The sequence below is a fragment of the Salvelinus fontinalis genome, chromosome 40, assembly GCF_029448725.1.
Source record: "Salvelinus fontinalis isolate EN_2023a chromosome 40, ASM2944872v1, whole genome shotgun sequence".
Classification (NCBI taxonomy): domain Eukaryota; kingdom Metazoa; phylum Chordata; class Actinopteri; order Salmoniformes; family Salmonidae; genus Salvelinus; species Salvelinus fontinalis.
In genome coordinates, this window is record NC_074704.1 from 11,208,340 (window position 1) to 11,224,474 (window position 16,135).

Genomic DNA, 16,135 nt, shown 5'->3' on the forward strand with positions numbered 1-16,135 from the left:
CCATTTTTATGTCTCTGTGTCCAGTAAGAGTATGAAGGAAAATAGAGGTAGTTTCACAAGCCAATGCTATGTGCCAATACAATGACTGGACGTCTATGGGGATCTGCTAGCATGCTACAGGTTTGGTACAGCATAGAGATCTGCTAGCATGCTACAGGTTTGGTACTGAAAATGACATGAGCCATATGAATCAAATTAAGATGAACACCAGAATAACCGCTAATGGAATAGCTAACTAAATATGGTTTACCAGTACTGTATTAAAATGTACCTTTCTGACTGTAAGCCTACTGTCCTCAAAATAACCTTTAAAATTAGTGTTATTGCACCGTGCCTTGAATGGCGGCTGATTATTCTAGACAAGACACTCATGCTAAACAATCCTCCATCTTCAGAGCAGGTGGGTCACCTTTGATAAAGTAAGTATTGCATCATCCCATGGGTGGTCCCTAGGCCTCTTGCTCTCTTTGTGGTTATTTCACCGTATCTTGTGGGTCGGTGCTTATATGTGTCCTATTTCACACATGTACAAGTGTGTAAATTGGAAAATGTGATTTTGCATATCCCACTTTCCCTGAGACACCCTCGGAGACTGGGGTCATGGCCAGAGTTGGCCATTACTAGCGACATTTCGCTCATACCGCTAGGCTACCTGCCTCCAGTGGTCGGCCTTAGGCGTCCGACTCTCTAATCTCTCGGCCAGGTAGGGAATGGCTCAACGCAGGGCTGTTGACGCTGAGCGAGTGTGGGAAGAAGGAGGGTATGTGGGTTATGACATTCAGCAGCGGGCTGGCCAGAGGGCTCCCCTCGATGGGGGTCATGGGGATGATGACGTTGTCTGTGTCCCAGACGTGGAAGGCGTTGTGGTGGGAGTTGGTCATGATGGGGGGCATGTGGGAAGGACCGCAGGGCTTCAGGTTACCATCCTTCAGGGGGTCAGGCTCCACGGGACCCAGCAGGCAGTCTGTGTGGAGAGAGCGAGAGAAGTGGGGATTAATGGTGTGATTAGTAGCATAGAAATGAATGGTGGTTAGAGATATGACTCCTTTCTCCTAGGTTTCCCCAGTTCATAAAACGTAGGCTATTATCACATCCAAATCTTTCAGAGGCCTGCTAAACAATAGAAACAGAATGGGTACAACATGTCTTCAGCAGGCAGTCTGTGGATAGAGAGAGGTGGATGGTGTGATTTACGGCCTACTTTGTACCTACTTAGGCCGATCATGCCTCAAGGAGCATAGGCTATCCGCGGCTCTTCGGTGATTAGTAGGATAGAAACGAATGGGGGCCGGTATTACACAATCCCTTCTATACAGTAGATTCTCCCACAAAAGCATTACATTTGCTTTAAGTCAAAATTGTTTTCCACAGAGACCTGCTAACATAAAGTCAATGGGTCCAAAGTATCTTCTCTAAAAAAAATCTGCAATTGCAATGATCTATTAATACTCCACTCTACAATGCTGATGAAGTTATACATAATCATGTGTGCAGTCAACATGTTAGTCTGAATCTCATTCCTTATCCCCTAGGTAACCCCCCTCTAACCTTTCAACTGCTGTACAGTCTGAAACCTAATAGACTAAAACATATCTCAAATGTACAATTATCCATCAATAGATTGATACACTCCAGTGTACACTACATACAGTATGTTCTTTCTACTTAAAACTGTGATCAATATAGTACTGGAACTTTAAACTAGAACACTATTACAGTATGTGCAGGTTACCTATTAAGCTAATCACAATCTCGAGTAACATTCCATGTCCTTAAATTCCCTCCAAGAGATTAACTATCTGCTATATTTCCATATTTTTCTTTAAAACTCTGATCTATATAGTACTGAGTACTGAGCGCAGGTAACCCGTTAGGTTAATCCCAATCTCAAGTAACATCCCTTGTCCTTAAAGTCCCCCCCCAACTACCTGCTATGTCCAGGGCCAGGTCCTTGATGAGGTGACCGACGATAGCGTAAGCCACAGCCACCACCACGACAGCTGCCATCAGCAGATATAGCATGGATTTAGGCAGCTGGATAATGTCCCTAGGAGGAGGCTTATATTCCTTATAGAGAATATCCTCATCATTAATAAAGATTTTTATCAAATGTCCTGCTTTGTCTGTTAAGTTGAAACTTTTCACGACGTCCATGTTGGCGGTGTTCCGCTGCTTTGTAATGCAGGATGTTTTCTGCGATGAGTTCCTTCACAACGTTCACAAAGTTACTCCACAATGTCCCGAGGTTGTAGGATTCACTTATCCAAGCCTTTCAATGAGTCAATGCTGCATGCAGACTTAAATACACAGAATAAGAAGTACATTAACTGACTGTGTATTCATTTCAACAAATGGACACAAAAACAAATGTGTGGCATATTATTCACTCAAGATCATGAAAAGAAAATGAGTCATTGTTAGAGACTGATTTCAAGTACCACCTCTTAACACAAATAGGCTGAGGGAAAAACATAAAACGCTCACCTTGGAATTTCAGTTATTCAATTGTAAAGTGAATGCTGTCCGCCAAAATCCTCAACTTTGATCATGTCTTTACAACCACCTGTTCTTTTATGTTTGATTATGTTGGGATATGTGATCACGCATAACCCTTTGAAAAAGTGTTCCAGTGTTGCCTAGGTGAGCAAGCAGGGGAGGTTCCTTAGCAGGAGAGCTTCATCTAGCGTAGGTCGGAGAGCACGTGCGGTGGCCACTGTCCAGGGTGTTGAAGGCGCTCTGGCAGTACCCTGTGGTAACAGCGATGAGAGAATAGCGCACCGAGACAGAATTGGCAGATTACTGTGAGAGAACATGAAACCTTGGGTAGTCCCGCCCCCTAATCCACACCCCCATGATCAAACCAGAGGATCAGGACAGAAGTCAATGCAAAAGAAGGTAGTGTCGGTTGACAATCAGCTAATCTCTCGTGGACAGATGAAACGGCAAGAATCTGTCAAGACTCACGTAGAATTGTGATTACGAGCAGCAGTAGTTCCTGGTTTTGGGTTTTGGGCATTTATTATTCACTGAAGGTGGTGCTTAAGATGGTGGGGTGATTTTCAAGCCTGTGTGCAGATGATAAAAGGTTTCCCCTAGATTCCACAGCTACAAAGTCAAAATTGGCTATATTTGCTTCCTTCCTTTGCACCAAGGTAATGACTGAATCCCAAATCACCCCCTTCCCCATGCCCCTCGGCCCTCCATTTGCGTTCACACGCGCCTCCGCCATATGCACAAGTGTCCCTCAAAGCTGAAGGAGTGAAAATGATGTAGGGAGTACGGTAGGGACTAATTAGACTAGAGCTGGGACGATAAACCAAAAATGATTAACACTGACCATACCGATAACTTATCGCAGCTATTTTGCTGATAACGTTTATTATGATAAGTAGCATATACTAAAATGTGAAGTTTGAAATGAAATATGTTTGCTAATACAGTATGTGTGATTGTTAATGGGACAATGGCTACAACCATCAAACTAGTAGTAGTAGTTTAAAGGATGATAAAAGAAACTGTGGTGCACATCGTTATAAACTTATTGTTCTATGTATCGTTAATCGCATCAATTTAGGCAATTTTTTGCGATATGGATTTTTATCCATATTTCGCCTAGCTCTAAATTAGACCCTCCAATAACCACTTTGACCAGGCCAGCAATGCCACTGGCCTTATAGCGAGGTGGAATCCCATAACAGGCTGACTACACCGCTCGTGTGCGCGAGCGTTGCAAAATATATTTAGAAATCTATGTTATTCAATTATTGCACCCACACTGCTCACTCGCGCCAACGAGCGTATGCGTTGCCAAGGGCTAAAATAGAAGTCAGTTCTATTTCTGACGCAGATCGCGCTGCAAGTCCTGCCTCTCCCATCTCATTGGCTTATAGAAGCAGGTACCCACGTGCCATCTCCTCATTTGTTATACCCACGTGGGTGACTGAAAGACGAACGAAGTCAGTGGCGGTAATGCACCTAATTTATGAAAGTTGCCAATCGCAATATAAAGTCAAGAGAAGAAAAAGCCTGGAAGGAGGAGAGATGACTAGAAACGATTCGGTTGACCGTTTGTGTGGATTAATTGGCAGAGTAGAGGACCTTGTGCATTTCAGGTAAAATAACAACTCAATGTTTATATCCCAGGACAAATTAGCTAGCAACAGCAAGCTAGCTAAAAAGGACAAATTAGCTCGCAAGTGCAAGCTAGCTAGCTAAACTGCCATAAATGTTTAATGCTTTTCAACCTGTCCCCAAATTAATATAATTGGTTCAGAGTTTGTTTTGATATTTTAACCTGCGTGTTGTGATCGCTTTTGGCGTGGGGGACAAAATACAGTTATGCACGATGGCGCACGCGCACAACCGGTTTGGGTTCTGTGTTAGGCACTACATTATTTTTGAGTTTGCGCAATTTCACACCAAAAAATTGAGAGGTGTGCCTAATTATATGCCTTGTGCATTTGACTGTCCGATTTCTATATTTTACATGTGTAAAAGATGAAATACCTCCCAAATTAAATGTTGAAATATTTCCAAGGGTTATATCTTGTAAAACGACAGGGGGGATTTGTTCATTTGAGTTTCATGCGCATTTTATTTTTTATAAGTGGAACATGAATTGCATCATTCAAGTCAAGAGTCTGTCTTGAAGTTGATGGGTTTATTCATCCCCTCGTCACTCTCTGGAAGTCACCCTCTGAGTTATAAGCAACACATGACAACGGATAGCGGACTAAACTCCACTCCATTGTGAAAGAAGTTTCTGATGACTCCACCAACGGAGTGGAGCAGAAACCAAGCTTTGTGGAATCTATCCCCGACTACATTGATTCGCCCAAGGTGAATACTTTAAAAATATATATAATATGAAATGACTACCTTGTACATATGTTTGTCCTCTGTAGTTGGGTGTATTTCTTTGTTTGCTGAAATACATACTTTTTCAATAAATGTCAAATACAACCACCGATTTGTTTCCTTGTTGAGATTCAATTGGCACATGTGCATTTTTGCTGAGTTGCCATCTTAGCAGCAATGAGCAAACAGTCAGTAGTTATTTGATTAACATTTATTGAAAAAATATGGATTTCACCAAACAAAGACAGGTATGCAACTGCAGAGGACAAACATAAGTACCAGGTAGGTGTTTCATATTATTATACACTGCTCAAAAAAATAAAGGGAACACTTAAACAACACAATGTAACTCCAAGTCAATCACACTTCTGTGAAATCAAACTGTCCACTTAGGAAGCAACACTGATTGACAATAAATTTCACATGCTGTTGTGCAAATGGAATAGACAACAGGTGGAAATTAAAGGCAATTAGCAAGACACCCCCAATAAAGGAGTGGTTCTGCAGGTGGTGACCACAGACCACTTCTCAGTTCCTATGCTTCCTGGCTGATGTTTTGGTCACCTTTGAATGCTGGCGGTGCTTTCACTCTAGTGGTAGCATGAGACGGAGTCTACAACCCACACAAGTGGGTCAGGTAGTGCAGCTCATCCAGGATGGCACATCAATGCGAGCTGTGGCAAGAAGGTTTGCTGTGTCTGTCAGCGTAGTGTCCAGAGCATGGAGGCGCTACCAGGAGACAGGCCAGTACATCAGGAGACGTGGAGGAGGCCGTAGGAGGGCAACAACCCAGCAGCAGGACCGCTATCTCCGCCTTTGTGCAAGGAGGATCAGGAGGAGCACTGCCAGAGCCCTGCAAAATGACCTCCAGCAGGCCACAAATGTGCATGTGTCTGCTCAAACGGTCAGAAACAGACTCCATGAGGGTGGTATGAGGGCCCGACGTCCACAGGTGGGGGTTGTGCTTACAGCCCAACACCGTGCAGGACGTTGGGCATTTGCCAGAGAACACCAAGATTGGCAAATTCACAGGGCTCTTCACAGATGAAAGCAGGTTCACACTGAGCACGTGACAGACGTGAGAGTCTGGAGACGCCGTGGAGAACGTTCTGCTGCCTGCAACATCCTGCAGCATGACCGGTTTGGCGGTGGGTCAGTCATGGTGTGGGGTGGCATTTCTTTGGGGGGCCGCACAGCCCTCCATGTGCTCGCCAGAGGTAGCCTGACTGCCATTAGGTACCGAGAGGAGATCCTCAGACCCCTTGTGAGACCATATGCTGGTGCGGTTGGCCCTGGGTTCCTCCTAATGCAAGACAATGCTAGACCTCATGTGGCTGGAGTGTGTCAGCAGTTCCTGCAAGAGGAAGGCATTGATGCTATGGACTGGCCCGCCCGTTCCCCAGACCTGAATCCAAATGAGCACATTTGGGACATCATGTCTCGCTCCATCCACCAAAGCCACGTTGCACCAGACTGTCCAGGAGTTGGCGGATGCTTTAGTCAAGGTCTGGGAGGAGATCCCTCAGGAGACCATCCGCCACCTCACCAGGAGCATGCCCAGGCGTTGTAGGGAGGTCATACAGGCACGTGGAGGCCACACACACTACTGAGCCTCATTTTGACTTGTTTTAAGGACATTACATCAAAGTCAGATCAGCCTGTAGTGTGGTTTTCCACTTTAATTTTGAGTGTGACTCCAAATCCAGACCTCCATGGGTTGATAAATTTGATTTCCATTGATAATTTTTGTGTGATTTTGTTGTCAGCACATTCAACTATGTAAAGAAAAAAGTATTTAATAAGAATATTTCATTCATTCAGATCTAGGATGTGTTATTTAGTGTTCCCTTTATTTTTATGAGCAGTGTGTATATTTTTTTATATTGACCTTGGGCGTATCGATGTAGTCTGAGCTAGATTACACAAAGCCTGGTCTCTGCTCCTCTCCGTTGGTGGAATCTACATAAACCTCCTTCACCATGGAGTGGAGTTCACTAGACCAGCGGTTCCCAAACTGTGGGATACTCAGTCCGGCTTTCAACTATATGACATAATTGGGAGTCATATAGGGTGGTGCACAATTGGCCCAGTGCTGTCCGGGGTAGGCTGTCATTGTAAATAAGAATTTGTTCTTAACTGACTTGCCTAGTTAAATAGAGGTTCAATTTAAACAAATTACAAAAATATTTAAGCCTACACAAAACACAGGCCACATTTTAAGTGTTTCTAAAATCCCCTATGGAAAAAATGTATGGTGGAAAAACGATTGGAACCATTTCCGTGTTTGACTGTCAGGTTTTATGGGTATTAGCGCTCATACTATGGTACTCTATTCAGAAGTAAAAGTTTTACTTCATTCACTAGAGAATTGTACTTCTAAGTAACCTAGATTAATAATCAGGAGAATTGTATAATGTCCGACTGTGGTTGTGTTAACTCAAATCAAATGTTATTCCTTCAAAATAAATAGCTGACCATGAAAGGCTCTCAATATTGCCCCACTAGCGCTCGAGGCTAATGTTAGTTAGATATTTTCCCGGGAAACTAACAGGCGCGCAATTTGACATTCCATCTCAAAATCAAAGGCTTATTTTTCTTACACGACGCTTGTAGTAAGTAGCTAGCTATTTTTCAAACATTATACTCAGAGAATTGTTAAAAGGTCGTACCATTATTAACTAGCTTGCAAGCCAGGATATAGTACCAAAACTAGCTAGCTTACGTTAGCTTGTAAACAAGCCGCATCGTCGGTGTAAGCGAGCTACGGGTTTTAATGTAACGGCGGTACTAGACCAAAAGCAATAACGTAAGCTAGCCAACTAGGTAATGTTACCTGTAGAAGCAGACTTTTCAAATAGCTGTCTTCTATAGTGTTCGTCGTTTTTCATTCCAGTGCAGTTAGTAAAATGTTTCCTGTCCAACCTACTGTCACAGCTGGCTAGTTAATTTCTTATCCACCCACTAACGTTACCTACCTAACAGTTAGTTAACGTTAGCTGAAACAGCGACCCCCACTGTTCTGTCACGCGAAGTGCATTACCATTGTACCTCTAGAAATAAGGCGAAAGTCTGAACATTCACATTTATTTCTCATATGTAATCTGAAGATCTGCAAATGGATGCCTTTTTCTTTGACAAGCTGCCTTCCACCTCACAATCAACTCCTAAACCCAGACATGAGACTTCCCAGGTACAGCTATTGATTGACCTTTTCTGACATTATATATCTAGTTACAGTAGATAGTTAAATCGGATTTACATCGTTGATTCTAATAGTTCCACTGTATGTTCTTGTGATTGTAGATGGATGTCTCCTGCCCCCAGATGGATCCTGATGAAGGTCTTGGCACTGACCACGACTCAACCAGTGAGAGATCTTCATCCATGACCATGAGCACGGATGAGAGTCAGGAACACCAGATAAGGTATTTAAGTCCCTAGTCAAGACTTTATTTGTTCGTGGATAGTTCAAGTCCTACTCCGGTCTCCGGCTCAGCTCATTTATCGGGCGATTTGGGGACACATAGTAAAGGAAGAAACTCAAAGGAAAGTCACGTCATCTGTGGAAAGTCAACCAATGCGTTAATGTTGATTTAAGATGAATGAACTAAATGTACTTTCTTGCTTTAAGTTCCAGGATAGATGACATTGGCAAGAAGGTCCAGGACCTGGTTGGGAAGATTAACGACAGCCGCACCATGGACCAGACGATTATGGACAACTTTCAGGACAAGCTAGTGGAAAAGGTATGTAGCTAACTGCCAACATCACGGTTTATCAAACCACATTTTATTGGTCGTGTACACATATTTAGCAGGTGTTATTGCGGGTGTAGCAAAATGCTTATGTTCCTAGCTCCAACAGTGCAGTAATACCTAACAATACACTCAAATCCCAAAAATAAAAAAGGAATTAAGAAATATAAAAATATTAGAATGAGCAATGTCAGAGTCCAGAATATAAATATATATGTATATGATGGTGTGTAAAGGCATTATGGACAGTATATGAATAGAAAAGCTGTGTACAGCAGTAGTTATATAGGAAAAGCCTTGACTAGAATACAGTATATACATATGAAGTGGGTAAAACAGTATGTAAACATCATTAAAGTGACCAGTGTTCAATGACTATGTACATAGGGCATAGTTATCACACCAGTTGCTCAACAATTCAAAATGTACTTTCCCAATGTGTATTTACTTCAAGAAACCAAATGCACATATGTGTAAATGGGTATGTTATATTTGTAGGCCGTTGTGTTGTACTACATTGTCATAGACTGTCCAACAGTTTCATTATAGCGTACTCTTCATACTATTCCATGTCAATGCTCTCCATCAGGTGGGTGAGATCTGCGGGCAGATGAAGGAGCACATGTACACTGTCTATGAGGAAAACAGCCATGCCATGCAGGCCACGCTCCAGGAGCTGACTCTGGTGCTGGAGAGCTGCAGTAGGCTCAACACTGAGCTACACGCCGTCTCCCAGGCCCTGGCAGGACTCAACAGGGGCCTGACTCTGCACCGGAGTACTGAGTGACTACACTAAAGGGTTCCAAAGGGGTTCTTTGGCTGTCCCCATAGGAGAACCCTTCTTGGTTCCAGGTAGTATCCTTTTGGGTTCCATAAAGAACCCTTTACACAGTGGGTTCTACATGGAAACCAAAAAGGGTTCTCCTGTGGGGACAGCCAAAGAACCCTTTTGGAACCCTTTTTTCTAAGTGTAGTTTGACAGCCTTTGGACAGCCATTGATGACCCCACTGTAATGTGCCAGCCCCGTGCGGTGGTTGGTTATAGTATAACTGTGCTGGTTCAAGTGTTAACTAGCTGATTAAATATACCTGCTCTGCAGTTTTAAGTCTGGTGCTTTTGTAAGTGCTGTTTTGGTGTGTTGTTACAAAGCCATGGCTCGCTTCTTTGTCATTTCAGTTAGTGTGATTGCGTGTCAATGGCTTTTTTGACCAGTTAATGTGAAATAATGAGAGGAAAAAATCATTTGCAAATGAGTCCCTAATCCTATGACTATTTCGATACGGCAGATCATTGAATTTGGACATTCTCTGTCCTCAAAAAGGACACTGATTTAGGTCAGCCGTCGGTATCACAATTACGAAATTATACAATTCATAATTTCAAAATATGCTTTATGTACAGTTCATTTCTTTCACCTAGAAATAAATCAAATAGACCAGTTGTGAACAAATCTCTAAAGATACACATACATACAGTACAACCTCTCACCCATTAAGTTAACTTATTCCATAACACATCTTTCTAATCTATACAGATCCCTTATCAACATGCTACATAGCATTGTGACATCCCTTCGTAGTAGGAGACTGAAGCTACTGTATCAACATTCAAGCTGACATTGTATTTCAATCGTCGATTGATTGACTACAGGTACATAAGCAAAACAAAACCATCTCATATTTGGATCCAGTGTTTCTTTCAGGTTGACGTTTACTTTAATATACTCTCACCAAACAGAGGCACTTGGGGATGGAAGTCCATCAGCAGTCAGGCACACACCCTCAGTGATTACTTCTCAGAAGACAGATAGATGGGTAGCTCAAGGCTTTCCCAGTCTACTTTAAGTCCGTTGTAATAGGAGAACAAGGAGGAGAGTTTACTTCTCAACAGTGAATGACTGCAGTCCAGTGATGGCTCGGCCCAGGATCAAGGCATGGATGTCATGGGTACCTAGAAGAACAAGCAAACACAACGGCATTGTGGGTTGATTATTTGATAAGAGAAATGTGCAAGTGAGGCTAAACTTTTGATTTAAATTACATTAGGTATTGTAGGGATATATAATACATACTGAGAGCACAGGAGGTTGGTGGCATCTTAATTGGGGAGGATGGGCTCGTGGTAATGGCTGGAGCTGAATAAGTAGAATGGTATCAAATACATCAAACACATGGTTTCAATGTGTTTGATGCCATTCCATTTACTCCGTTCCAGACATTATTATGAACCGTCCTTCTCTCAGCAGCCTCCACTGACTGAGAATTATACCACAAAACCAACAAGTAACTGTAACACTTAATTTGTACACTACTGACCTCTGCTGGTCATCCAGTCTCATTGTCTCTCTCCAATCCAGACTACTTTCTGCTCATGTTCCAATCACCTGTTCTTCTATCCAACCTTTCCATCCTTTAAATACCATATTCAATCAATCTTCTCCTTACCTTCGTATGTGTTGACGGCCTCCAGGTTCATGACGTGTCTGATAATGTGGTACTCGTCTGCGATGCCGTTGCCTCCCAACATGTCTCGGGCCTGCCTGGCGATGTCCAGGGACTTCCCACAGCTGTTCCTCTTCAGCATGGAGATCATCTCAGGGGCCGCTCTGAGGGAGGGAAGACAGACAGGATAGAGGTCAGTGTTTAATATAATGAAGAAAGATGGACACATACAGTACACACAGAGAGATGGTCTCTCTTCACATATTCAAAATGAAACTAGTATACAGACCAATGCATAAACACACACTGCAGTCTCTCCTCACATCCAAAAGCAAACATTTCGCTCACTCAGTAGGGACTCCACTCACTTCTTGTCGTCGATGAGTCTGCCTAGGGCCAGACAGGACTGCAGGCCGATGGTGATCTCTGTCAGCATGTCAGCCATCTTCTTCTGCATCAGCTGGTTCCTGGCCAGGGGCACGCCAAACTGGATCCTGAATAGACCAAAACAAAAGAGAACGAATCAGATGTCAGCAACATATAATAGGGTCTTAAAATGCTGAAAGAAGAGCCAGGATGGCAGCTTGACTCCCTTCAATATTCTGTACTACTGAGCTAACGTCTTCCTGAACAAGCTGAATTAATAGAGTTGATGACATAATGAGTAGGGAGGGAGATGTTTACCTGTCCAGTGTGTACTGGCGGGCAGCGTGGAAGCAGAACTCGGCAGCACCCAGAGCTCCCCAGGCGATACCGTAGCGGGCGTTATTCAGGCAGCCGAAGGGACCCTGACCAGAAATGAAACATATACAGTATGTTCAGTTCAATGTATTACATTTTAACAGAACACCTTTTCTTCATCTTTAGAGAACTGACTTTGTTTTCTAGATCAACTCTCAACAGTTCTCTAAACATACAGTATCTCGGCCAGCAACTTTGATTCAGTCAGAATTGTTCCGATAGTAAATCATTCCATTTACAGTATTTCTAAACAGCATTATGTGTTTGAGTCCAACAGTTAGGCTTACTCACAGCCAGTCCAGAGACGTTGGGCAACATATTCTCTTGGGGCACCTCCACCTCGTCCATCAGGATCATGCCCGTGGCCGACGCCCGCAGAGAGAACTTGCCCTCGATCTTAGGCGTTGCCAGGCCCTTCATGCCACGCTCCAGGATGAAACCTCTGATCCTGCCATCCTCACACTTGGCCCAGACCACCGCGATGTCCGCCACGGGTGAGTTGGTGATCCTGGGGGATAGGGGAGAGAATGCGCTAAGTTAGTTACCCATAGTGAGAGTTAGGGTATTATAAGTTCAACTACATCATATGCGAAGGGTAAGGGCATATAATATGGTGGGGGGCACAGGCAGGGAAAAGCTAAAGTGCCAACTATAAGAGCTCATAATTATGGCCCTGACTTTTAATACAAGGGCAATAGGGTTACTGCTTGCATTACGAAACATATATAGAGACGTAACAGTGCCAACAGTCTGGCATGGGCTTTTCCAACAACTGGTGTAAGGTTACTGCATCTATTATTGGATGGCTATGCATGAAGCTGTGCATGAGGTCCCTCTCATAATGTTCTTTCCAAAATGAGACAGTCACACGTACATCTAACCTTCATGTCATGCCACCTAAAGTTCCCACAGTGGAGACAACAAACATTGTGGAAGTACTGTTTGTTACACCTGCATTTTTCAGCAGCTGTCACGACTTCCGCCGAAGTAGGTCCATCTCCTTGTTCGGGCGGCGTTCGGTGGTCGACGTCACTGGTCTTCTAGCCATCGCCGCTCCACCTTTCATTTTCCATTTGTTTTGTCTTGTTTTCCCACACATCTGGTTCACATTCCCTCATCAGACTAAATGTATATTACCCTCTGTTTCCCCCATGGCTGTGTGTGGAATTGTTCTTTGTGTAGGGTGTTACACTACAGGCTGGCTTATGCTAGGTTTGTTTCAAACCTAGGTTTGTTTAATCCAGTTCATGTTACCGTGGTTGTGCTTTGTGCTGCCTCGCCTGTGCCTTTGGGCCAGGGTGTATATTAAAGTTATCCTGTTATCACCCATCTCTGCTCTCCTGCGCCTGACTTCCCGGCAGACAGTCACTCACCCTGTTACAGCAGCCATATAACTGAAGGGATATGTCTCCTCATTGGAACATTTTATAGTTGACTCATAACTACTCTACCTACCTAGCCTGGTCTTTCAAAGAAGTGAACTAAAGCAGAAGCAGACTGGTATGGTAACCCAGACTAGAACCTACCCAGTCAGACATACATGCGGACTGGTCATATAGATAGACTAGTAACCAGGTTAGAAGAACCTTACCATGTCTTGGCTCCACTGATGGTGAAGGTGCTACTGGAGGGGTTGTACTTGGCCTTGGTCTCCATGCCCGCGGGGTCACTGCCGTGGTTGGGCTCAGTCAGGCCGAAACAGCCCAAGATCTCCCCACGAGCTGCAGCATTACACAGAGAGAGATGGGATTATGAAGAGGCCTTATCTAACTGGACTATGAGCTCTGCTTCAGTCTGCATTAGTTTCATTCTCAATTTCACACCGCATTTACTTTGTACAACAACTTAGATTTTTGTCTATGTGCCAATATTAACTATGTGTAAACACCTGTTGTTTGTTTATCTACGTTATTTTTTTTCATACTTATGAACTGAAACCCAACATAGTTTCTGAAGCTAAAATTGTTGATACTGACCGAACCAAGCATTTATTGAGGACATTGATATCGATAATAACGATAAGTAGCCTTTACTAGAGGAATGTGAAGTTTGAAATGAAGTAAGTCTGCTAATATGGGCTATTGTTAATGGGACAATTGATAGCTGAGTGAGTGTGGGTTTTTCCTTTCTTCAATCGATAGCTACAACATCTAAAGTAGTAGTTGTTTTAAGGGTAATATAAAAAAGTAACTGGCGCACATTAATGTTATGAATTTATCGTTCAATTTATCGTTATTGTGATACTTCAGTCAATTTATCAGGATATGGATTTTTTTCCATATCGCCCAGCTCTAGTTTCTATACTATGTGTAATTTTACTATGGAATATATAGTAGTTCTTGCTTACCTAGCCTGGGTAGCCACTTCTCCTTCTGTTCCTCTGTGCCGTAGGCGTTGATGGGGTGCATCACCAGCGAGGACTGGACACTCATGACTGATCGGTAGCCACTGTCCACCCTCTCCACCTCCCTGGCAATGAGCCCGTAGGCCACGTAGCTGGTGCCGGCACAACCATAACCTGGGTGAAGAAGAGACAATGTAACAGGAAGAAGAGGAAGAAGGACAATTAGTGGACTAATCGAGTTGAGCATGAAGATTGAATATGAACACATCAATAACAGGATGATGCATGTTTCATATGTTATTTACCTTGGATGGTTGGCCCCAAGACACCCAGCTCTCCCATCTCTGAGACAATCTCACGATGGAAATCTGTGGGGGGGAACAAACAAACAGAAAGTGAGCATGAATAAATAGTTTATAGAGAAGTTCATTGTGCAACATGAGAAGTCTTCTGTCCAGGAATAGCACCTCAGCCTTTGTTTACATTTGTGTCTGTTGGCCAAATGTCAGTGTTTACATGTCTCTCTGTTGGCCATGTGTCAGTGTTGACATTTATCTCCGTTGGCCATGTGTCAGTGCTGACGTTCGTGTCCGCTGGCCATTTGTCAGTGCCTCGGCTTGTCGCTATTGGCCATGACCATGCCTCAGCCTGTGTCTGTGCTTACACACTGTGCCAGTGCTTACGTTCGTGTCTGTTGGCCATGATGATGCGTGGCATTAGTTTCTCCTGGCAGTAGGTCCTGAAAGAGTCTCTGATCATCACCTCCTCCTCTGTCAGCAGGCCGTCCAGCTCCAGGGCGTCACGCCAGTTAAACTGCACCTTGGCTGTAGAGGGCCATGGGAATTAGAACATGAGGCGACACAAACATGGTGATGTCATACTGTCCACCACCACGTTTCATTATATAATACATCATGTCTGTATGTGTAGCCAGTGGCATCTAGATGTAAAGTTTACATATGTAATACATTGGTAATGTACACATAATGCGGTTTGTTCAATACTGTAGCTTTACGAGTTTAACTTGAATAAATGACTTACGTGCTTTTACTGTCTTCTTGGCGACCACTTCGGCTTCTGAAAGAGTCAACGGCACAATAAGTCATCAACCGAGACCAACAAAAAAGCAGCAATACATTCTAGACACTTAAAAATGTCACTTTAATACAATCCCATTCTATGTTATTATATGCTCACATGTAAACTCACCGTTTTGGGCTGGTGAAGCTGCTGCTGTGCCCTGTGCCTGGGAGGCTGAGACTGCAGCACATTTCTTAGCGTTGGAGAGCAAACGAGTCACAGCACCTCTGAGAGCCATGGTACACAGTCTGAAAGAAATTACAACACAGGACACATTTAATGGTACACCAAGGAGAGTAAAGATTATACATTTACAAAACATGATATTATCATATTATCAAGTGAATTATTTATTTTGAGAAAAATGTATGACATTTAAAACAATGTGATGGTCAAAAATCACATTTGAAACATTTTAGTGACAATACTGTACCAATAATGGCAGTTATAATCAAAGGGGAAAAAATCCTATGGTACAGATTCTTGTTTTAATATCATTTTCCTGGTGTTCCATAGCTCTATTTGAACGAATAAGGTAAGAAATGTCATGTTTTATGGTAGCTGTCCTTCATTACACAAGCCTGTTACAAAACATTGTATAACACATGTTGAACAGCAAGTTAAAAAAATAACGTTCTAAACAGAGGCAGTAAAAACAAGTCTTCCTCCGCAACAATGTAACATTGCAGTGAGGACCTTCATGCACAACATAGTGTCATTACTGTACCTGTTCTTGTCTGATAATTATTTCCGATGATCTGAAAACGTCGGATGATGATGGCCTTATCTCATGCAATGCTGGTTGTTTTGTAATCGCTGGGGTGTGACGTCAAATGGCTGCGTGGGGACAGTTTTCTCCATCATTAGCGAGTCAAGCCAATAGAGACGACACCTGTGAAGTAGAAGATTATGCAAC

The 16,135-nt window shown here is 43.2% G+C and overlaps 1 protein-coding gene across 1 annotated transcript; it reads right to left on the reverse strand.

The window, feature by feature from the left end:
- Positions 1–9,987: 9,987 nt before the first annotated feature.
- On the reverse strand, positions 9,988–16,135 carry gcdha (glutaryl-CoA dehydrogenase a). Its single transcript, XM_055907032.1, has 12 exons — positions 15,947–16,135; positions 15,349–15,467; positions 15,181–15,216; positions 14,823–14,963; positions 14,445–14,507; positions 14,143–14,313; positions 13,387–13,516; positions 12,087–12,303; positions 11,739–11,842; positions 11,423–11,548; positions 11,058–11,218; positions 9,988–10,563 (listed from the first exon to the last, which is right to left on the reverse strand). Exons 2-12 carry the CDS (start codon positions 15,455–15,457, stop codon positions 10,490–10,492), a joined length of 1,332 nt encoding a protein of 443 aa, XP_055763007.1. The 5' UTR covers positions 15,458–15,467; positions 15,947–16,135; the 3' UTR covers positions 9,988–10,489.